The 25,622-nt window shown below is 40.9% G+C and overlaps 1 protein-coding gene across 1 annotated transcript in view; it reads right to left on the reverse strand.

Moving 5' to 3' along the window:
- Positions 1-219: 219 nt before the first annotated feature.
- LOC149081105 (tyrosine-protein kinase transmembrane receptor Ror2-like) overlaps positions 220-25,622 on the reverse strand; it is a 125,665-nt gene continuing 100,262 nt past the window's right edge. Inside the window, exons 3-9 of the mRNA XM_089237888.1 lie at positions 25,443-25,567; positions 18,186-18,342; positions 7,931-8,273; positions 6,429-6,631; positions 2,683-2,771; positions 2,434-2,587; positions 220-1,530 (exon numbers count right to left, since the gene is read on the reverse strand). Coding sequence (XP_089094014.1) covers positions 344-1,530; positions 2,434-2,587; positions 2,683-2,771; positions 6,429-6,631; positions 7,931-8,273; positions 18,186-18,342; positions 25,443-25,567 — 2,258 coding nt within the window. The 3' untranslated portion in view covers positions 220-343. The remainder of the gene's footprint in view (positions 1,531-2,433; positions 2,588-2,682; positions 2,772-6,428; positions 6,632-7,930; positions 8,274-18,185; positions 18,343-25,442; positions 25,568-25,622) is intronic.

The following is a 25,622-nucleotide window of genomic DNA, read 5'->3' on the forward strand; positions in this document are numbered from 1 at the left end:
TTTTTTTCTTTTGCATATCTTTTTTGCCATGTGGCGCGATATTTGTTTCCTTTTGCATTATAAAGATACTTCAGGATGTCTATTGAAGAGTTTCATTTCTTTGAACGATGTCTATCGTTAGGTGTGACGAAAAATATCGCTGTTCCTTAGCATTTTGTCAAGGAGTATTGGATAGAAAATGACTGATTATGATGATTGAATGATGATAATCGATATTTTGAAATTGAGAAAATTTTTTTATTGCATTCGATACACAAAAAAGAGGACAGAAAAATTAGTTTTCTGTTTACAAATGTATAAGTTTTAGGAATGTAACTTCTCTCTCATTTACAAATGGTGAAATTCACACGTGGACGTTTTTGCTGTAGTTACGCCTTTGAAGCTCTTCTTGTATAATACACAGAGTTTTATGTATCGTCTTGAAGCTCGGCCGACTGCTGTGCTTCTTGTGCCAGCAGGCCTTCATCAGCTGGTACACGGAAGGCGGCGTGTTGTCCGGACACTGCAGGACGTTGCCCTCCTTGATGAACTTCACGACCTCCTCGTGGGTGAGTCCGTAGTAAGGCTGCAACGCGAAAGAGAATATCTCCCATAAGACGACGCCGAAGGCCCACACGTCGGACTCTATCGTGAATTTGTTGTACAGAATCGATTCCAGGGGCATCCAGCGAATCGGAATGGCGTCGTGGTCGTTGCCCTTGTAATAGTTTGCCGTGTATATCTTCTGGGACAGCCCGAAGTCCGAGATCTTGACTATCATGCTGTCCCCGACCAGACAGTTCCTGGTCGCCAGGTCCCGGTGGACGAACTTCCTCTCGGACAGGTAGTTCATACCCGCCGCTATCTGCTTGGCAATGTTCAGCAGGTCCATGTGCGTCATCCTGACGTCACTGTAGATATCCCCGTTCGACGTCCTCACGATATAATTCGTCGGAGAGCACGTTCGGAGGAATTCGTTGAGATCACCTTTACTCATGTATTCGAACAGCAGGCACATGGGTTTACCGACGGCGCACACGCCCAGAAGCTTGACGATGTTCGGGTGGTCGAACTCGGCCATAATGCAAGCTTCTCTCTCGAAATCGGTCTGGAGATCTTCGGAAGCCTCTTCCTTGAGCATTTTGACGGCCACCATCGTGAATTCCTCTCCCTTCAGCAGTCCCGGTGCTTTAGCTTGAAACACCCTGCCGAATGCTCCTTGTCCGATGTCTCTTATGTATATGATGTCGTTTCTCGGGTACTCCAGAGTTTCAAGCCTGGGGTTCAGTTGCGCCGAAGTCCTGTGATACGCCATGTTCGAAGGGAGTTTCTCCAGGTCGATCTCGACGTCAGTCGTAGGTGTCGCGTTGTATCCTCGCCGGTACTTCTGGATCCGATGACAGCCGAGCACCACGAGGATGACCAGTGCCACGGCGAGAAGACTGACCGCACTCGTTATCAGTATGAACGTCGGAGAAAACACTGGTTCTGGAGGAGGTTCGAACATATCCATCAGCTCCATGTCAGCTGCCAGCATCTGACTGCTATTTTCTATGAAAATGAACGAAAATAATACAGAAATATTCACAGTTTTAATCCACATTTTTCAGAAGAAACTCAATTTGTACAGCTAAACTACGGTTATAAAATGATACTGAAGATGCCGTGAAATTTCATCATTATAACTGGGGTGTCGTTACAACCGATTTTAACGTTTTTAATACCTTAATTAACCAAAAATATAACCAAATGCTATCAAATACTGTGTGCATGACGTTGCGATTTCATCAAAATCAGGGGTGCCCATACACGAAGAAGAATACAGGAAATGTGAATCATAAGTACGGTACACCGATTCTCACCAAAAATGTTACCAATATTCAGCTAAAATTGCCAAAAAAAATTGCTTAAACCTTTTTCAAGACATGAAGTTATACAGCAAGTTTCCTAAAATGTATTCCACGGGAGAAAATTTGAGCATGACAAACACTTGAGATGAATATTCATAGTCATATTCATTATATCATGATATGTGTTGCAAATTACCTTCATCCCAGATTCTAGTAAAGATTATGCATTAAAGTTAGCTTTGTTTAAAAAAAACCAACCCTGGAGAAACTGGGACCATCCATGAAGTGGAGAAGAATAAAATACGGGAATGTCCCGTGTACGGGTCATCTCGATGATCAAGGCGAAGAGCTGAGCATGTAATACATCTGTCTTTTCCATATTAGGCATGAATAGCGCAACAGACAAACACCGCATCAATGCGCTAATCTCTAAATCCAGCATTTTCTCGTCAAAACGTTATAGAAACGGACGAAATTTCCATAGCCGTTATAAGCAAGATTAATTGGCATCATTTTCTATAGGAATCAACTCCAACTACAAATTATTGACGTTGTATCCTTGATGTCCAGGTCGTTATAACCGAGTTCAACTATATTTTCTTACCGCATCTTGGGATATCGCAGTGTTGCCATCGCATCCTCGGGTCCATGGTATAGCACCAGGGCATCGGTTCTTCACCCCCAGCGTTTCTGCAGTAGTTTTCAGAATTCAACACCTCTGGAAACACCATTGGGGGTCGGTTGTGATGGTGCGGAACCTAAAAAAAGCGGGAGGCGATTACTCAAATCTGTATCACAATGACACGGAGTCCAGGTGATGAAAATAATCGATAAGAACGAAATGTCTACTTACTTGCGAATCCCACCTTTGGCATGGAATTCCCGATTTGGTGACATTAACGTTTCCCATGTAAAACCTCCCTCTATCTCTCAAACAGTCCTCTGAAAGAGATATTAGTTGTTTTACATAAAATAAATACAATAGCAAAAATGCGAGGGTGTTCAGAATATATATTTATATTATATTTTATAAGGTATACAGTATTATTAGGGGAGAAGTCGGCATTCAAAAATGACATGATATTATTACAGAATGCGATAACTTTTTTTTGTAAATTAACGTGATTCCCACGTATTCCTAAGGGATCACACAATGTGATCTGTCCTGGTTAACGTGTTAGTGTTAGTTGACATCCATAGCCGAACCCAGACCTGCACAGTGAGAGACTAGATCCCTAACACTCGACTGCCAAGCCACGTATAATATGAGCAGATTAAACAAACATCAATGAAAATTTAGATACGATGACAGTTCGAAATAAATGCAATGATGACATAATTTCAGAATTAATTTACAGAAGAACAGAACTGCATTCAGGGTGTGTGTATAGAGGGAACATCGGGAGAAGAGTAATCTAAAAACGAATTCCTAAAATTCTATTCGATCGCGGATCTTCATATATAAACTTGCGAATGTTTCCAGTACCAAGAATTGAGAAAGTGCAAAAATTTTCTCTCTCTCCCCCCCCCCTCCCCGCATAGACTCGTCCACATGACGTATAGTTCAAACGACGCGACGTCAAAATTCGAGAAATGACCAATTTTTTGCGTCAACTTCTCCTACGGGACATTTAACACAAATGCCCGAAGGAGTTGAGAAGCCCAGAAATAATATAATAGCAAACTTCTCTCTTTCTTTTCTTTTGGGTGATCTCGTAAATCATTGTCCCGAAAAAGGAAAATCCGTTTTAGGCAGATTCCAAAGGAAAAAGAAAAGAATAGGGAGAATAAGAGAAGAAGCTGCTTCAGAGCGACTTTTTCCGAAGGTGTTTTCCATGCACTCGCTTCAACGAATTTCTCTGTTTATTCTACTTGAATGGAAATTTCACGTTTGCTGCTACGAATGAAATTCCAGAGAAATCTTCGCCATTATTCGGCAGAAAGATAAATTCTACAAGACGCACAAACCACCGGCAACTTCCCATTCCTTGATAAACTGGGTTTTGAATTTTCCATAAAAAGATATCCATTTCTTTCCTTTAGTAGAGAGTTCTTTGGAAACGTGGAAGAATCCTCTTAAACCAGTTTCAAAAATCGTTGGGCCTTTTATATAATATCCTTTTAATAACTACATTTAAATTTTCATTACAATTCGTTTTGTCGTATTTGCCGATGTATACCACAAATTTTGCATAATAATGGAGTCAAACTTGGTTGTAACGATATCGGAGGTTCTATTAAATTTTGCTGTTATGATCCGCGCGCGAGGTTGACGTTTTCAAAACCTTTCCTCTTTTTTATTCCATCGTGGTTACGGGTGACCATATTTAAGTGAGAAAAATACGGGAAAGTACGGATCGTTGTGAAAGCGCCTTTATATCCGAAGACGTTGCGTTTTTATCGACGTTATAAAATGATTTCGTCAACATTCTTCTATGTAGTAGGGGTTCTTAACCATTTCTGTTCCACGGACCCCTAGTACCAAAAAATGAAGACCACGCGGAAAAAATTGCACCTATAAAATACAAATACAAAGGCAACAACAGACTAAATGTAAATTAGAATTAAGCGTAGAAGTTTACGGGTTTTTTTGGTTTTTTCAAGAAATCAATGGTTTCGTGAAAATGTTCGCCACTCGTGCGAACGAAACGTCGAAACACGAAAACTGTACTTCACATCCGCGAAAAAACCCGAAAACTTTTAAGCTTAATTCTAGTGAGTTAATTATTTTTTTATCCAGCTCACGGACCCTCTGAAGGCTTTCCAAGGACCCTTAAAGGGAACCGAAACCGACCATGACCCCCGCTCTGGACCCCTGGTTAAGAACTACTGCCCTATTAGAAGAATCAGCCGGGACAGACAATTATTGACCGAGGTGCCGTTACAACCGGGGTTGTTATATCCGAGTTCGACTGTACGTGCGTTGATCAAATGAAACGCATTTGAGTGGTCATGTTATTGAGGCAAATAAATAAATAAATTGCTAAACTGGCTTTTAAAAGTTAAGCCCGTGGCGGTTCATATAATATAACGGCACCACTTTAATTTGGATTGGACAGTTAGTGGAACACAAGGACGTGGTACTCGGGCGTACAGTTCCATTCACATGGGGCTTTCGGCGCACCATGGCCTACTGGCAGATATTGTGTTACCAAGTGACGCTGCAACCATGAATGCAGTTGTGGAGGACGCTCGTCGATTCCGCTTGGCTACTGCAGCAATATTCCCGATTAGGGAAACAATTCCAAACACGTCAAACAGCTGTCCTACTACTGCCTATAGAACGGAGAGCTGTACTGAGCCTACGGAGACCTGTGCCCAGTCGACCAGGGGCAACTCTTGGGTCGTACGACTCGTGCGGCAGGGCGCCGCACTAGAACAGGTTCGAAAAAAGGCTTTGTCAACTGAAAGAACGTGAGCGGGGGGCGCCAAAAAATAAGTCCCGCACGAGTAAGGGATTTTTTCTTGAGCCACTCTCTGTGATCGACCAAGTGTTACCAGCCCTCTCTGATGATCGATATATCGCAATAGTAGCCAAGCGACATGGCTCCCTCACAAGGGCGGGACTGACAGGGCCTGGGACGATTCTTATCATTTTTTTGCTTTTTCACGCTATAAATTAACTACAGAAAAGTCTGACGGGGGGGGGGGGGTTGCTGCAAAAGATCCCAGCCTAGGGGTCCTGCTTCAGGATGTAGGGGGGGGGCATGCACAAGCAGTACCAACGAGCGACTTCCGCAACTGTTGCATCCATGGTTGCAGCGTCACTTGGTGAGACAATATCTGCCATTACCGTGCGTCAAAGGCCACACATGAAGAGACCGTATGCACGAGTACCACGAGTTTGTGTTCCACTAATCCAGAGGGGAAAAATTAAAGTGATGTCGTTATGTTATATGAACCACCGCGTGCTTAACTTTTGGAAGCCAGTGTACGTTTGAAGGTCTAGCAGAGTTAAACAAAGCCGGAATGAAGTTGTGTTAGTTAAGAAAAAGTCACCATAAACAAAACCATCGATATCATTACAACCGGGTTGGACATCGATCGCCGTGGGCTTACCTAAAATGGCTGATACCAGGTGGCAATAGCTGAGCCCTACTACCGACTTTGTGGAAGGAATCATGCAATGCGATACAGTAATTGGAACAACCCTGCTCCAGAATTATTCAGTTGCCAATAGGAAGCCGCAAAAGTAAACAAATTCATCACACAAGTAGTTAATGGAAATCCTTTAACAGAAGCTGATCAAATTATGTGTCTATTATCAAGAACTTTTTCCGAATATGAAGATTTATGTGATTTATTTTCCTCTATCATTATTTTTGCGATGATCAATATTTTACATTTGTTTACTGGCGATGTACGTGAATGGCAACTGCCCATGTATATATATATCTGGTTCAATCTACAATAGATGGTTAGGTTTCCCGGAGGCACCCATGTCCCCTGGGACAATGTGCTTTCATCACCCAGTGTGACAGACCCTGGCTGTCCCTTCGGTTTTTATCACTATTAGTTGGACGGATTTGATTTGACCGACCCTTTTTATTCATTTTTGCGTCGTATGTCTTCATCATTTTTCGGAAGATCGATTTTCACCTGTTATTTCGTCGATCCTGATATCAGTGAGACGAGCATGAGAGCATTGCCCCGAAGAATCGTTTCCTCTTTGCGGAAGTGCATTGCAATCTGGAAGGCGGAAATGTCCCCTCGATTTGAAATAGATACCCCGCTGCTTGTTATCCTCGATCATTGCCCACTCGTTGTAACAGAAGAGGTCTTGAACGGCTATGCAGTCTTCCCTGCGCATTGGAGGGAGGGAGCGGAAGGAAATAAAACGCACAAAATTATGTAGTTAGATACGTAAAAAAAAGTATTCTTCAAAATAACTAAACAAGGTATTACGGCTAGAATTTCTATGACCTAAAAACCGACAGAATATGCTTCATAAAAATGCATTTATGCCCTAAAAAATCTTGAAATATATCTTAAAAGCCGTAAAATATGCCTTCATAAATAGACTGACCACATTTCATCGAAGAAATTACGGGAAATCGCCAATCACTGTCCAAAATTATCCCAAAGGCACAAAATTAAATTGTCAAATGTTGCTATTATCGCTAAAAGACCACAATCATTGCCAAAAACGATGGCACACAAGGCAATTAAAATTGTCAGTTGTGGCTAATATCATTGGAAAAATTGTCAATGGGGGAAATGAAGCTTATGAAGAGTGGGAAAAATATTCCTCTTCATTATTCTACTGAAATATTCAAAATATAAAACTAAAAAGTATAAAATGTATATGCCTTAAACTCTGGCACCTGTAGCACCATAAACACGGGCCAATGCCGTAGCGAGGGGGAGAACTTGGGTACCCGGTCCCCCCCCCCCGAAATGTGAGAAAATGACCGAAAAAAGGAGAAAAAGGTGGTCAAATCCATTATGCTCTATCACTTGAAAATCACTCTCTTAAATGAAAGTGGTCCCCCCCCCCCGAACAAAATTTCTGGCTACTTGCCTGGCACGGGCACAGAAATGCGACAAAGATCTCACCAAGGGGTTGATGCGCTCGTTCGGGGAATTTCTTCAAATCTGCGGAGTCCCTGAATTGAGCGTCTTGCGCACCAACCCTTTAGTAAGATCTTCTTCTTTTGGTGCATCTTGCGCCCGCATTTATAGTGCTACAGGTGCCGCTCCAACGCCATTTATGTTTTTCTGATACGTTGATCATTTTGCAATGCATAAAAGTGGGTGTCGCCCTTCGAATTTTTCGAATTTTTTTTCATTGTGAGAAGGAAATTTCTCATGAGCCATAGACTCATTTTTTTTCACATCCTCGAGAGCACACTCCGAAACACTTATATCTCGAGTTTCATTTGCATTCGTTGATTTTTGCTGCCGCTAGGGTCGCACATATATCAGCAACGTTATTTTATGGCCACCCCGTACATATGAACATTATTATACTCATGAAAGTTTCAAATAATGTGAAATTAATTATTACTTATATCTAGTTATGAACCAAAACAGTTCAAGTCCAACATATTATGTAAGAATATTATCGTATGAGAACAATATATATATTTTGTCATCCTCACCTGCACAGAGGTAAGCTAATAGCGATACCTTCGACCCATTCGCATCTCGGGAAAGCGTAATAGCACAGCAACGTTTCGGCCGCTGTCCTGCAAGGCTCCAGAAGCGAAGATATCACCTCTTCCCACAGACCCTGAGTAATCTGCTCGTTGATCGGGATCGCCGAACCATCCGTGCTGAAGTTGTAGTAAAATAACTGATTCGAACCTAGGTATCTACGGCATACCTTGCCCGTGTACACCGAACAGTATCCTTGAGGTATGTCCGGGAAGATCGACTGTCGACGTAAGATGGAGTTGCTGTTGGATGATGAAGAAGAATCTGCCGCTGCCATTGAATCTCTACCTGAAGAAGACAAACGCAGAAAAACAAATAAAACATGTACAACCCTATTGCAGAGTTTATCAACTTTCCCTCTTTTGCATTGATTAACCCACACATAGAATGTTTATTTATTTTCTCCTTTCAGTGAAATGCATTTTTATTTCCTTAGCAAAGGTTAACTCACGATCACATTGAAAACAGATTATTCTAGTGAAATTTTTTTTTTTTCTGAAATACTGTATATTCTTGGCTTCGGAACAGGTTTTCGAGATGGTTTGCTAAACGGAAAACGTAAGACGCCTTCATATACTACCCCTTAATACACGACGTATGATGGTTCTAGAAAAAGGGGGATGTATAAGAAGGGATATTCGTCATTGTGCAGTAGGAAGTGATTTTCGGCCGAAAAACGAGTATTTGTGTTCTCATTCATTCCTCGTTCTAAGACGATAGTCCTGTGGTAACCCCCCCCCCCCTCTCTCTTTTAAACAAGAGGTTTTAAAACTAAAACTAAAGATCAGTATAACTAAATATAGATCTTGATTTTGTGATGAATATTTAATCATATAGGGCTATAAATTTTGTTTATATATTGCGAATTTATCACATTTGCTGGTTAATTATATATATCTAGTTTTAATACCTGGCGCTGCCCGGGTTTTCGGTTTTCTTCAATGAAGCTGTTTGGTTCACGTGATCCCTCCTTCTTTGAGGGACATGAAAACCGTGTCTAATTTAACCAATATGGCGACTTCCTGCGCTACTCACGAAAGAAACAAATCTAGATTTAAAGAAACGTAGAAATGGATATATATTTTTTCCTTTTTTAAGGGGCGTTAAGTATTTCGACTCCCCCTTTTGAACTTCAAGTTATCTATTTCTGCCCATTTCAGCTTCCAAAAATGCTTAGTTAAAGCTGTGGAATTTATTCGATGGCCCAAATTAATTATGGGCCCATAATTAATTTTAAAACATCCTAAACTATAAGAATTTATGCAGTTGAATATTAAAAGACAATACGGAGAACTTTATTTTCATGCTTGAGAAGATATAAATAAAAAGTTGAAATCAATTTTATTTCATGAATATCCGACTCAAGAGTAGGGGTCCGGCTAATTTTTTACTTCATATTTAATCTCCTGGGCTTCTAAGCGAACTCAGTATTTCAGAAATCGGGAATTCAATACAATTTTTAAAATTATTGATGTGGCAGGAAACACCACCAAATTTCAGCATTTCTACAGTAAAATCGGCAATTTTAACACTAATTTCTATATATGATCACCATTTTCCTGACCCCCAAACCCCCAAAGTGATGCTGATGATGATTATGACGTCTATATATATATATATATATATATACTAGGGGGGGCTCTGCCCCCCTGCCGCCTTTGGCGGCCAACCCCCCCCCCCCACTTCTCTCCCGGACATATCTTGTTTATTTCGTCCCACTTCATCAGCGTGCTATGGAAAAGGGGAAAGGGACGTGTGAAAGCACCAGCCTACTGAAGAAGCGAATTTTAATGAAAATAATAATAAAGCAACAAAAAACAAATGAGATTCATCAAGTATCCCCAGAAAACTTCCCCATGGGGGTCCCCAGATTCAATTCGCTGAATTTCAGTGGGGCCCCACACTAGATATATCTTGGGCTACCGATGTGTTGCAAATTTTACAATGTTAAACCACAAAAATCAATGAGATACATTCAGGGGCACCGAATTACAACCTGCCAACATTTCCATGAAGCCCTGACCTGCAAGCTTGTCGGACACCCCCCTGTGAGAATTTTTCATTTTTATCAATTTTACAACGAATAAAATCCAGGGCTCCACATCCAGTAGCGGGGACACAATACGCAGATTTTTAGTGGGGCCCCAGACTGGCTATATCTCGGGTTTCGGCTGTGGCAAGTTCTACAACAGAAAAGAATGAGATTCATCCAGGGCCCCCAAAATCAAACCTGTAAACATGGGGCCCACCGACTTGAAAGCTTGTCGGTCATCCCCCGGTGCGAGTGCCATGAAAAATTTTCATTTGTATTCGTTTTACCAACGAATAAAATCCAGGGCCCCAAAATGAAACCTGTAAACATGGGGCCCCCGACTTGGAAGCTTGTCGGTCATCCCCCGGAGCGAGTGCCATGAAAAATTTCCATTTGTATTCGTTTTACGAACGAATAAAATCCAGGGTCCCCAACCAATTACCCGGGACACCAATTCGCATACTTTTGGTGGGGCCCCAGACTGGCTTTATCTCGGGCTTCCGCTGTTGCAAATTCTACAACAGAAAAGAATGAGATTCATCCAGGGCCCCAAAATGAAACCTGTAAACATAGGGCCCCCGACTTGGAAGCTTGTCGGTCATCCCCCGGAGCGAGTGCCATGAAAAATTTTCATTTGTATTCGTTTTACCAACGAATAAAATCCAGGGCCCCCAAAATGAAACCTGTAAACATGGGGCCCCCGACTTGGAAGCTTGTCGGTCATCCCCCGGAGCGAGTGCCATGAAAAATTTCCATTTGTATTCGTTTTACGAACGAATAAAATCCAGGGCCCCCAACCAATTACCCGGGACACCAATTCGCATACTTTTGGTGGGGCCCCAGACTGGCTTTATCTCGGGCTTCGGCTGTTGCAAATTCTACAACAGAAAAGAATGAGATTGGAAGCTTGTCGGTCATCCCCCGGAGCGAGTGCCATGAAAAATTTCCATTTGTATTCGTTTTACGAACGAATAAAATCCAGGGCCCCCAACCAATTACCCGGGACACCAATTCGCATACTTTTGGTGGGGCCCCAGACTGGCTTTATCTCGGGCTTCGGCTGTTGCAAATTCTACAACAGAAAAGAATGAGATTCATCCAGGGCCCCCAAAATGAAACCTGTAAACATAGGGCCCCCGACTTGGAAGCTTGTCGGTCATCCCCCGGAGCGAGTGCCATGAAAAATTTTCATTTGTATTCGTTTTACCAACGAATAAAATCCAGGGCCCCAAAATGAAACCTGTAAACATGGGGCCCCCGACTTGGAAGCTTGTCGGTCATCCCCCGGAACGAGTGCCATGAAAAATTTCCATTTGTATTCATTTTACCAACGAATAAAATCCAGGGCCCCCAACCAATTACCCGGGACACCAATTCGCATACTTTTGGTGGGGCCCCAGACTGGCTTTATCTCGGGCTTCGGCTGTTGCAAATTCTACAACAGAAAAGAATGAGATTCATCCAGGGCCCCCAAAATGAAACCTGTAAACATAGGGCCCCCGACTTGGAAGCTTGTCGGTCATCCCCCGGAGCGAGTGCCATGAAAAATTTTCATTTGTATTCGTTTTACCAACGAATAAAATCCAGGGCCCCCAAAATGAAACCTATAAACATGGGGCCCCCGACTTGGAAGCTTGTCGGTCATCCCCCGGAGCGAGTGCCATGAAAAATTTCCATTTTTATTCGTTTTACGAACGAATAAAATCCAGGGTCCCCAACCAATTACCCGGGACACCAATTCGCATACTTTTGGTGGGGCCCCAGACTGGCTTTATCTCGGGCTTCCGCTGTTGCAAATTCTACAACAGAAAAGAATGAGATTCATCCAGGGCCCCAAAATGAAACCTGTAAACATAGGGCCCCCGACTTGGAAGCTTGTCGGTCATCCCCCGGAGCGAGTGCCATGAAAAATTTCCATTTGTATTCGTTTTACCAACGAATAAAATCCAGGGCCCCCAAAATGAAACCTGTAAACATGGGGCCCCCGACTTGGAAGCTTGTCGGTCATCCCCCGGAGCGAGTGCCATGAAAAATTTCCATTTGTATTCGTTTTACGAACGAATAAAATCCAGGGCCCCCAACCAATTACCCGGGACACCAATTCGCATACTTTTGGTGGGGCCCCAGACTGGCTTTATCTCGGGCTTCGGCTGTTGCAAATTCTACAACAGAAAAGAATGAGATTCATCCAGGGCCCCCAAAATGAAACCTGTAAACATAGGGCCCCCGACTTGGAAGCTTGTCGGTCATCCCCCGGAGCGAGTGCCATGAAAAATTTTCATTTGTATTCGTTTTACCAACGAATAAAATCCAGGGCCCCCAAAATGAAACCTATAAACATGGGGCCCCCGACTTGGAAGCTTGTCGGTCATCCCCCGGAGCGAGTGCCATGAAAAATTTCCATTTTTATTCGTTTTACGAACGAATAAAATCCAGGGTCCCCCAACCAATTACCCGGGACACCAATTCGCATACTTTTGGTGGGGCCCCAGACTGGATATATCTTTTGCTTCCGCTATCGAAATTTTTCAACGTTAAAGCAGCAAGAAAACAATGAGATCCATCAAGGGCCCCTGGAAATGAAAACTTTTTACTTATACGTGAAATCTTCCCCGGGTACCCCGACCCTGTGTTGGGAGCGCTGCTGTGTGTGTATATTATACATATATATACCGCTCGGCATGGACCTCCCCCCCCACAAAGGAAGGGCTGACAGGGGCCACAACGATTCTTATCACTTTTTGATTTTTCACACTATAAATTAATCACAGAGGGGCCCCTGAAAAGCTGGTTTGGGGGCTCGAAATCTAAATTCCAGCCTAAGGGCTCTGCTGTAGGATGTAGGAGCCTCTTGGTACATGCACATAATGTCGTCCCGATGGGTCAAATGGGTCCCGATATGTGAATATCGACCCAATATCGATATATGAGATATGATATCATATCGATATATGAATATATGAATATGAATGTACGATATATGAATATATGAATATGAATGTACGATATATGAATGTGAATATCGATATATGAATCGAACCCACTTCCGTAACAGATTTCCGTCACTCAAAAATTTCACCCACTTCCGTCACTCGGTTGCTTAGCAACAGGCCCTTTTCGAGTTTGTTTGTGATTTTATATTATAGAATAGATATATATATATAATTTGGTGACGATCGATCTAAAATTGTAGATTTGTATAGAGAACATGCACACACACAGACAGATAGACACACAGAAAATCAAATCAATTTTATATATATAGATTTCCAGCTGGCATTGGTAACTATGATTGATGAATGGAATGAATTCAATGAATTATTTGAATTTACTAACGATTATGCATCAACTTCCGTTTCTAAGACAATGTTTCATTCTCAAAATTAACCATTGTCTTGACCAAAATGACGGAATTTTCATTCTTAAAAAGGTCTCTTCGCGTTGCTTTAAAGGGATACTTCTGTTTTTCCGGGCTTAGTTCGTCCTGGATTGGGCTATGCCGTCAGGTTTTGGAGGCCGTACTTACGGAGGGACATTGACTTGGTTGGGGGTGGGGAGAAAAGAGCCACGCGTTTACATTGGGAGAGCCTAGATGTCGGGAGAGGATGTGATCGAAGTGTTTAAAATTTTCAATTTGATGGGTAGAATGATTTTTTTAAGTACGATTAATAAAAATTTTAATAGACACCACATTCGGTAATTTCCAACCAGTGGAGTTGGGTGGGAAATAGGGGCGCCATCTGCCGGTGGTCGTCCCAGGCTTGGTAGGTAAAGAACTTGTTTTCGATGTTCTTTCCCCGGATTCGAACCAGGGACCTTGACGATAACCTCGATGATAGAAGACGAACATCTTACCACTGCACCACTCGGGCATGAGAACAAATGGGTAGACTGGTATTTCTATTGCGGAACACCCTTGAAAGCTTCCAGCTAATGAACGTCCAGAATATGACTTTGCTCGGGCCGATGATGCTTTTAATGATGGCCCTGCCGGTGGCCTCTTATCCGTACAAGAGCTACACTACACGTGGTACTATGATTGTCGAGTTTTTGTATGTGAATATACAACTTATGCAACAACACATTAGATGTTACTTTCTGCTAATTCACCTTGAGAAAATTCTGTGGACAAATATATCTTGGTCTGAGGCCCACGATGTTGAGATGGTGCGGCATTTAGAGTACCCACAAGAAAACTCTATCCTAGGGGTCCGGTGATTGACCCTATCTATTAAAACAAATTGTACTATAAATTTACTCAATAAGAAGAAATTATCCCGCTCCTGGATGAGATTTGGGAGAGGGGCGACAAATAAGATGGCGGGGGGCATCGAGAAGAAAATATGATCCAAAGTGGGGAGGTCACGGGCGAAAAAATGTTAAGAAAGAGAGCCCCTCAAAACAAAATCCATATTTTAGGAAATGCTTGAAACTATATTCTAGTTTATAGAGAGAAACGACGTGTCACTCTCCGCTTCGTATAAACAGTGGAGAGTGACCTCGTTTCTCTCCACATATCGCCATTTGAGGGCTGACGTCGTTAAGAGCTATTAGCTGTGCTAGAAGGCTGTCCACGCTCAATGCCATTCAGCGTTCACACATATGTTCTAAGGGAAGAAAACATCTGTCCTCTTGTAGTTGAATGGTAGAGCACTCGCCCGGGTAGTGAGAGGTTGGTGGTTCGATTCCCTACAGAGGACTGTGAATTTTCTTTCCGAACTTTTCATCTAGGCTTTCGTGCTTCGTATATCCTAGTTCTAAGAAATGCTTGAAGTATTTATGTTCTAGGGCACCGTCGAATAATGTCCGTGTTCCATAGAGTCCTTGAAACAATATTCATCCACGATGTATATCCGTAGAAGCCTTCGAAACAAGAATTTGAACATATCAGTGTTATATGGAACCCTTGAAACAATGCCGATAGTCGAGACAGAGAAACCTTGAGCTACATACATGTTTTAGGCATCACATGGGAATTTAAATGGTTCAGGAACCCTTATCCACGTCCTAAGGAAAACTTCCAATCGTAAGAATATACATTCTGAAAGAATCCAAAATCTGAGGTATATGTGAAACGATTATCTAACACCTAGGAAACCCTTGAAACAATATCTGCGTCTAAGATACGCCTGAGACAATATCCAACATTTAAGGCAGTGGGCGCGGTAGCCCAGGTCGGTAAGATACTCGCCTAAAGTACCAAAGGATGTTTAGAGGTGTCGCGAGTTCGATACCCGGTTCGTCCTTGTCAGAAAACTTTCCTGACACAAGGGTACAACAAAAATGACGACATGACCGCAGCAAAAATTGCTACCGCAGGGAGTCCCCCCATCGACGGGTTAGCGCACCAACCTCTCGACGAGTATAAAAAACAAGCCTGCCGTTCGGAATCGGCAATAAATTGTAGGTCCCGGTCTAATTAGTCCTCGTGTGCAGAAAATGACCGTGGTGCGACAAAAATGATCAAAAAAATGATCAAAGCAGTGGTTCACAAAATTTTATCCCCCACGGCTCCTTTGTTCTGGTCTATCCGTGGCTCCCCATAATGCCGATAGTCTAACAAAAAAAACAAAAACAATAATCTTCAAGACACCGAACTAACACATATAAACATCGACAGCGCACAGTGACACCGCTGACAAAACCACTGATTCTGGGAACCCTTTAAACAATATCTATTATCTAAAGAACCCAAAAAATAATGCGTAATAGGAAACAATATCAACCATTTTAGTAACCCTTGAAACAATATCCAAATTTAGGGGAAAAAGCATTGGTATAATATCTATCGTCTACCACCATTTAAACAATATCTATCGTCCAAGGGATAATTTAAATAACATCCTACACATTTACGGAACCCTTACAACAATATCCAACATCTAGTGGAACCCTTGAAATGAACCTCATGTCTTAAGGGATAATATCCATGACTATTACTTCTCACGAAACGATGTCTTGGAGAATCCTCGTTGAGAAACATTACACAAAATCTACGAGCTTAGTTACAAGTGAAAATCACTTCACTAAACAAAAAAAATTTGATTTTGTATGCACATGCTAATGATATAAATTCGACCGGTGTGCGTAATCACGTCTAAGTCTCCGACGCGCAAGTCGGAGAATCCTCCCCTTCGCAGGGAATGGCTTAAACTGTAGATTCTATATTCAGCGCGTATAATCAGCTATGCACACCAGATTATTATTAGTAGACATAACTTAATCCTTTGTTAGTAGATTTTGTGCAGCGTACGTTCAAGTATCAAAGGGATATTAACAGTTTGGCCAAACGCTTCGCTTTGTAACGTAGTTGCAGCAACACGCTTATGATCTTGTCTCATTGCTGATCACGTCCCCGAGCGACGAGCAATTTATCATCGTCGTTAGCGACATGACAGCCAGCGCAGTCATATGAAGCTGTTTCCTCCGCTGTTTCGCGTTATCGATAATTATCTTCTACAGATTGTTCTGCAAAAGCGACCAAGTTGTGAATTTGACTTCGTGAACTGAAGAGTTTTTTAAAACTTGTGTGTGTGTGTGTGTGTCTCGCATACTATTAATAGGTTCTAGTAATCACAAAACACGCAAACTTCCAACACGAATATTTTAGTCGATTAATTCGCAAAAAGTAAAGGCATATTTAAAATCTTTCTACGTGTTGTGAACGAAATGTGAGTCTTTATATATTAAAAAAATCATAAAAACTGAGCAAACTTCTACATGCTTATGTTAATGTTTCTCGAACTTCGTGACTTCTTCACTCTAGTAAATATTCAACGGGCCTTTTTTATCCTACCAATCATTCACTTGGGAGTTGTTCCATGATTTTGTGCTAGCGGAATCCTTGCCAGAAGACCCCCCGACACCTTAGCCCAGCCGATAATCTATCCGCAACAGACACACTCTGCGATTTCTCTCCTATGGAATTCATGCCTTAGACCCGCGATACCTTTGCCCTGCTGGTAATCCACCAACAACAGTCACGCCCTGCGATTTTTTCCAGTGGCATCTTTGACTTGGACGCCGACACCTTGCCCTGTCGAATATTCACATTTGATCATTTTTGTCGCACCACGTTCGTTTTCTGCACACGAGAGCTAATTAGACCGGGAACTACAATTTATTGCCGATTCCGAACGGCAGGCTTGTTTTTTATACTCATCGAGAGGTTGGTGTGCTAACCCCTCGATGCTGCAATGTGGCAATCCCCTGCTGTAGCAATTTTTCTGCGGTCAGTTCGCCGTTTCTGTTGTATCCCTGTGTTAGGAAAGTTTTCTGACAAGGACGAACCGGGTATAGAACTCGCGACACCTATGAACCTCCTTTGGTACTTTAGGCGAGTATCTTATCGACTTGGGCTACCCGCGCCCCCGAATATTCACCCGTGACCGCCACACCTTGCGATTTCTCCCCATTGGGACCCTTATCTTAGACCAATGACACTTGATAACTTTGTCCTGACGATTATCTCCCTGAAGCAGCCAAGCCTCGCGATTTTATCAGTGGAATCCTCGAGTTAGATCCGTGATACCTGTGCCCTGACGATAATCTACCCGCAACAGCCGTGCCATGAAATTTTCTTCTAGTGGAATCTATGCCTTGAACCCGCGACAACTTTTTTCTACCAATATTCCACCCGAGACAGCCATGCTGCTAATTTTCCCTCCAGTGGAATGCTTCGCACTCAAGACACTTTTGGCTTGCCAATTTTTTGCCTCGCGATTTTAATTTTAGACTCACAGCACTTTAGCCCTTCCGGTAACTCATCTGTGACAGCAACGATGTACGATTTTTGGTGCTTTGGAATACTTTAGACCAGCGACACTTTTGCCTTGCTGATAATCCACCGGCGACAACCGCACCCTGCAATTTTTCTTCAATGGCACCCTTGTCTTAGATTAGTGTGTGAGCCATGAGAGTGGCCTGGAGAGAGAAGAACCAGATCAACGAGCCACCCCAAATGAGTGTCTTAGAGACAGAGGTATATTGACAAGGCGGACCTAAGCGTGATATATATAGGCGTGCCTAGGGCGGTGAATTAGAGAATGAGTGGTCAAAAAAATTAGGCTGGAATGGGAGAAGAGCGGCAAACTTAGTGTAACACCCACAAGCGGTAAAACCATAAATCCGCATCTGCGTAGATAGCTACTGAATTATGGTCTACTTACTATTTTTTGGAAGTACGAAGATATGAAAGTCTTTGCTGTCGACTGCGCTGTAATTAGCACTATGGATGTAATTGGATGCCCTGCACAAATACATCGTACTTTCAGTCGCGTTGACGGTCAGCATCGAGTGTGAGAGGACGGGAGCTTTTTCAGAAAGCTGCAAAAAGCAAATAAATACATAATAATAACTCCAAAAAAGAAATTTTAGATACATGGTATAAACACATTGATAACTTATTATGTAAATACCCAGAAAATAATTTTGACTGTTCCGTGCGTTCTGTAGTTCTAATCATTAGTCAGATTGATATCAAAATTTGTAAACACGGAAAACGATACGCTCAATGATTCTGCAATAAAATGTAGTTACGGAATCACCCGATAGAGGGTGCTTCATAATGCACTGAATGTCTGCCTGGAATTATGGAGCTTCTATTTAATCGTACAGCACCACGTAACATTTCTCTAAGGAATTTCTAAAGAATTGGTAGACGCTGGAAGACATATTCTGATTGTAAAGACCCTTTTATACGCGTTAAGTGATTTAGTAATCAAGTTGTTAAGTAGGTTAGTCTCTTCAACTACTAAAATCTGTTCCAATATGGGTAATCAAGTAGTGTATCCTCATTGGATACTGCACGACCACGCCCACTTGCGCATGCGTATAGGGCCTACTTAAGTGAAACTATTCCATTTCACTACTTGATAACTTAACAACTGAAATCACGGTCCTTAACGTCTGCAGACATTTTAAAATACTTGAAAACTTAAAATTTAGTAAATTACTATTAAAAAACTTGACGTGTGCAAACAAACCTTAAGTATAGCCGTAATGTATTTATATTAACAGAGTTATGCTTGTTTCTTTTTTTCAATGGTGCTGCCATCTGACTTCCATATTTTGAAGTGAAAAATATGGGACGTGCTATCGTGTCTTCAGAGAAGAAAATATTCATCGGTGGGCAAAGATGGTCATTAACCATGTTGAAATAATCAGCCGACCTCATTTTATTGCTGACCTTGGTCCAGAATAACAGAAACAACCTCAGATCACAACACTTCTTCCTGGGGCTTGCGCAATAAGTAATAGTAGGTTTCGTCGCTTTTTTTTTTTTTGGGCAGGTAGTGTATACGTTACTGCCAAAGCTCGAAATCGGACAGTTAGTGAAAAAGTCAGCTCAGTTGACCCGACCAATGTCCGAATTCCGTTCTTTCGCCGGCTCCTATATATCGATCCCTAAGATATCGATATTACGATTCCTTTGATCGTTATAGTTATTATAGCTATCCATAATTATAAATGGCCAGAATTATGACAAAAAATTCGCCAACGTGGCGATGATTTGGAATCATAGGGGATCGATGTATAAGGGCCGGATAAAGCAAGGCGAAAATCAGAAATTCCGACATTGGCGACATTGTCAACAGTTTGCGAACTGGCCGATTTCGGGCTTTGGCATAATCTGCATCTCTATTGTTATCATGGGCAGAGAATAGCCCCGAAAAAATTTTGTACACGGTCCCCCAAATAGTTGGTCTCCACCGACCGCATAAAAGAGAAGACAACTATATAGGAGCTTTTTCTTGCTCTCGTTGGAAAAGCCACGCACTTAATTTATTTTTTCCTTCCGCTATAAGGAACACGATTACCGCTTATCTATAAAAGAAATACCGAAGGATATTACTTTGGGTTGTAGCCTTTTTTGTTTTTGTTTTCCGCTATTTGTGTGCTACGAGAACAACTTTGGCTATTCATTCGGAGCTCAAAGATAATAGAATGAAAACGCCATAAAATACAAAAACCAAAGTAACGCGTGTAAAAGATTAAATAACGAGCTGGTGAAGATGGACGATATTTTTCAGAAAATAGAAAATGAATTGAAGAGAAAGAAGAAAATTCGTTATAATATGATTATGCGCATTATATCCACAAAGATTTATGAATTGATTTTGAACGTTTCGAAAGTTTTTTTTTTTTAATCGAGATTGGCCGCGCAAGGGTCGCAAACTGGCGGCCCGTGGGCTGTAATGTAATTGAATTTATAATTTTTAAACTCGAGGAATTTTTTGATTTTTAATATAAGAGTGTTTAGCATTTTTTAGGTGAAAGCCAACAAAACGAAAGTTTGTTAGAGAATTTGCTTTTTTCTGTTGAACGTTACGCTCTCAGAAAATAATATGATCCACGTACGCACACAATAAGATAAAATACCAGAGTCTGATATACTTATATATTTAGTTGACTGTTGCGTTTGTATCTGAGCCAATTTCACACTTAGAGAACTTTTTTTTTCCACAAAATGGGAGACTGACAATGTTTTGGTCTAGGCGCCCGGCATGACCTCATACACATTTTTGGGTATTGATTCATGCGCACACCTCTTAAGGGTATAGGGATTAGAACCCCCCGCGAGATGTGGAAAATGTGGATGCGAGATGCCTCGCTCCCGGATGTAGAGTATACATGTCCAGTGCAAAATGTATTGGCTAGATGATTCGTCAAGGAAATATGGATTAGATGTTGCACTCAAGGATGAGAGGATTAGATGCCCTTCCCGAGGATACGGGGACAAGATGTCTCGCTCAAAGATGTGGGCATTAGACACATCATTCATATAGGGAATAGATGCACTGTGCTCGAGGATGTGAGAATTAAATGCTACGCTGAAGGATGTGAGGAATAAATGCTACGCTGAAGGATGTGAGGATTAAATGCTACGCTGAAGGATGTGAGGACTAAATGCTACGCTGAAGGATGTGAGGATTAGATGAAGCCTGAAGGATGCGAGGATTAGATGCCACCTGAAGGATGTGAGGATTAGATGCAGACTGAATGATGCGAGCATTAGATGCCACCTTTTTTTTTTTTTTTTTTTTTTAAAACCGAGCACAACTCAGGTCTATTGCCATAGGCAATTTACTACCTAGTGAGATTAGATGCCACCTGAAGGATGTGAGGATTAGATGCCCCTTTCAAGGATATAAAATCTAGATGCCCCTCTACCTTAAGGATATACGGACCAGATGCTTGGCCCAAGAATATAGGAACAAATATAGCGCTCTCAAGAATGTAGGGACAAGATGCCCCGCTCAAGGATATAAAAGGCACAAAGAGAATTTTTGATAACATAACATAAAATTGTTATAAAAAAGAACTTTTAAAACATTAAATAATACTGATTATGTAAAAAGTTACTGTACGTATTATATCAGTAATAATTTTTTTATAATAACTAATTAATAACGCTAACAAGCGCTGGAAGAAAAATAAACTGTCAATAAATTTTCAAGGAAAAAAATTATTTAAACAAAATTTTTTGCGAATTTTTTTAAGTTGTTTTTAACAATTTCTTATTTTTTTTATCGTTCCCCCAATTCTTAGTTCTTTGTTTTTTATTTCTTATTTTTATTTCCTCAATTTTTCGGGAAAAATAATTTCTGAATTAAGGAATTTCTTTTATAATTTCTTTCAGTTTATCTCTTTCATTTAGTTTTCTATCCTACAATTTAGTGAATATAATGTCTCTCTTATGAATATATTATATTAAAAATATTTTTACTGAAATAACTTTTTTTTATATCTTCAATTTTAATGTTTTTTTCACTTTCATAAATTATTAATTTTTCATTGACTACTTTCTTCAAGTTCTAAAGAAATTATAATTTTTATGATGTCTGTACTATACATAATAATCACTTTTAAAATTTAATTTGAATTACTATCCACAATTTCTCCGTTACAAAATTAAATTTATTCAATTCGTATTAATATATTATGAACATAATATTTCGGAAAAAGTCACTATATTTCTTCTTTAAATTTCAGGACTTTTCTAATACTTTAAATTTCGTAAAATATGTGGTGTCCCATAAATTCGGAAATATTTTAAAAACTCATAAAAATTTAAGGAATTTGAACATTTGAATGCCGTTTCCGAAAAAGTTAGTCAGGAAGGGGGGAATATTTTTTTTTTTTGGTAACAGGAAAAAACAATTAGTTCGAATCTTTGCCGATAGTTGGCGCTGAACGAAAGAAAATAACGGGAATTATGCAAAAATGCAGAGTGTACGCTCATATTTCTAAATTTTCCTGTTACAGACGCTTACATAAGGTTGAATTTTGATGTTGACATACAAATACAAATACAACGCCACAACAGGCAAAATACCCAACGAGGTGGCTGACATTGGTGGACAAAGAAACGACTGTTGGTGAAGTTGCTTTATCTCAGCCACGAATCACCGCCTGTAACTTTGCGAACGTTTCGGACAAGGAGTAGATTGAAGAAAGGTTCAGGTGTCCAATCACTCTTTCTCCAACGCCCTCTATCGACAAAAATGAAAAAAAAATTCCTTCCCTCCTTTTTTTGAGAATAACGTTTTTGGAGAAACTGCATTCAAATATACATATTCCTTCAATTTTTAAACTGTTTACAAATTTATGGGACACCCTGTATTATTCTAAAGTAGTTTATCCTGCGAATTATCGATCCCATGATACTGAAATGATTACAAGCATTTCATAGTAAGGAAGTTATAAAATAACGATAAACACACGTGAAAATATTGAAAGTACCGATAATACATTTAAATGCATTCTCATCACGTAAACGTTTTATCCAAAGGAAAATAATGCTTTTCTTATTGCTTCATTTAAAAAAAAAAAAAATTATATCTCAATTTTCCCACAGAAGCTTATTCGCCGACGCGAGTGTATGTGCGCACCGTCGTGTTTAATATCAAAGACGATAGACAGTCAATGCATCAACTTCAAGCACGATGACATCTGAAATTTATCAAAGTGGTATGTATATATGTATGTATGCATTTAGGGAAGGGACGTCTGTTTCATACCAAAAGATGGAAGAAAAAAGCAGAAAGGGAAGCCGTCTGTATACCCACCACCACCACCACCACCAGTTTTTACAGGCCTTAAGGTTTATGGTCGGCTAAATCGACGTCCTCAGTAGGAACGTTCTCTCGTTTATCATTCAGCGTCACTTGACAAAATATCAAAATTCTACGTAGTTGGTAGCATCTATTAAAACTACTAAACTGAATTTATTTTTTTTCCCCCTTCCAAAAAAAAAAAAGGGAAAAATAAATAAAAGCCTTTTCTCTCCTTTTGCACGAACACTTCCGCAATTTTGAGTGAACCATAAATTAAAGTGCGCGGGGAGTGGCGAGATTAGCAAAAAAAAAAAGTTTTGGCAACAACTTCCAATAACCTACTGAATAATTTTTTTTTTCCTCTACACCACAACACGCTTTAAATTCAACTTTCAGCGTTATTTTATTTGTTTTTTACCCCTATGCATACCCCTTGTAAAAGCTTTACTGAGTGACGCCATAAACTTGAAGAGCACGCGAAATATATAAATATCTTTTTCCTCCGCGGCGCCGTTACTTATAAGATATTTAAACGTTATATAAAGGGGTTTTTTTGGACACTTGCGCTCGTGGTTTTGTTCGCGTACTCGTGAAATCGCTGAATGTTTTGCGACATGTTGCATGAAACGTGTATCGACGTCCTCAGCAGATAGAAGACTGTCTAACGATCCTCTACGGTTTCAGGTTGTGGCGAGGTATCATCATTGGTATATGGTAGGGATCAAAAATCAAATATGTTGAATGAGAAATTTAATTTTTGATTTAAATGCCATTTTTATAAATAGTTGGTAAATCATTTGGTGTAGGAACTGGGGACTCCGGATGCTCGTCTTCATCAGTGGCGTAGGAGACAGGGAATGTAGGGATTTTTCAAGGATGTAGGACCAGATGCCTATCTCAAAGAAGAGGGCACTAGATGCTTTGCTCAAAGAAATTGGTACTAGATGCCTCGCTCAAGAGTGTAGTGACTAGAAGCGCCTCACTATGGCATCTACGAGTAGTCATTACTTGATGAGGGTAAGAATCTGGGGACTAAATGGTCCGCTGAAGGGTGTGAGGACTGAATGCTCTTTTCAAGGGTATAGGCACCAGATGCTTCAATCGAAGAAATGGACGCTAAATGTCTCGCGCAAACATGTAGTTACTGCGTGCACAGCTGAAGGAAGTAATGAGTGCATGCCTTGCTCAAGAATATAAGAAACTAGATGCCTTCTCACGAATATAGAGACCAGATGCCCCTTTCAAAGATATAGGAAACATATGCCTCGCTCAAGGTTGTAAGTATTAGATGCCCCTCTCAAGGATATAGGAACCCTGCCCAGGTGATGATAAATTTCGTCAGCTATAGAGTAGGTACCAAGGAGCTGCGGATACATGTCATAAGCTGTGTATGCGGCTGTGTGCGTTCGTCTTCAGCAGTGGTGTAGAACTAGGAGCTCGAGGTCTGTGAGTGTTCGTCTTCAAAAATGGCGAGGAGCTGTTCTACTGTGGGCACTCGTCCTCAGCTCCGGCAAAGAAGTTTGGGGCGTGTTTTCGTCCGCAGCAATGTCATAGGCACCTGGTCCTGGATATGCACATCCTCAGCTTTGGCGTAGGAGTAGGAAAGGGGGCTTTTGTGCTTATCCTCAGCATTAGCATCAGAGCCGTGGAGTGTACTCTACTTTGAATTTTGCAAGAGCATCCCAGAATTGATGAAGAAAAGTGAAATTAACCTGCAGTGTTTTGTAGCAAGGATGAGGAAAACACAGGAATCTTAATTCAAAATACCCCACAAGAAGCTGAAGTCGAGCATTCACAGGTCTTATCTAATCTTGCCCCCGTCACCACAGGTTTGCCAAGATTTTCCGAAATGCGCTTTTGAATATTGCCAGTTGTTAAACATTCGAAAAGTAGTTGTGAGTAGATATTTTATTTGTGACTATAAATTTATAGTACGTACTCTACGTCTCATCAGTTCCCATCCAAGGCTTATCCCCAGAATACATATACAGTTCCCCCAGTACTTACTCTCTTTTCATGTGGGGTGATATCACTCACTTTGGAAAACATGCAGCGCATAATATTAGAAAAAGAAACCATTAAAACATTGTCATACAGAAATAAAAATGTTCATTCTCGTGGTGGTAATACTATCTACAGATGATACCTATCACAGCTTCAGACAAAACGTGTCGTGTTGCGTTTTGATTGCCTAACCCTCGGTGATATTCCCAAAAGAGTATTAAATTATTATAAACTCTTTTGATATGATATCCCAAAAGAGACGTTTAGTTTAATCGTTAGCGATAGTGATGTGCTATCAATTTGAAGCTTTACTTGGTCGGAAAAAAATTTCACTACTTTTTTTGTTTTTTGCCTAATACCTACAGGGATACCATTCTTCCACCACGTGACTTCAGCCGGTGGCTCTCCTTCCGCCGTGCATTCGAGGATGACCGGTGATCCCCACGTCACGTTGTACACCGTACGTCCTCCTTTCACCTTGGCTGGCACTGGAAAAATAACGGGAAAGAATTTCATTTCTAGCGAATATCATCAAAACTTAAC

Source organism: Pholcus phalangioides, unplaced genomic scaffold (genome assembly GCF_987345545.1).
Source record: "Pholcus phalangioides strain wild (caught in Gottingen) unplaced genomic scaffold, Ppha-v1.0 ptg000010l_1, whole genome shotgun sequence".
Taxonomy (NCBI): Eukaryota; Metazoa; Arthropoda; class Arachnida; order Araneae; family Pholcidae; genus Pholcus; species Pholcus phalangioides.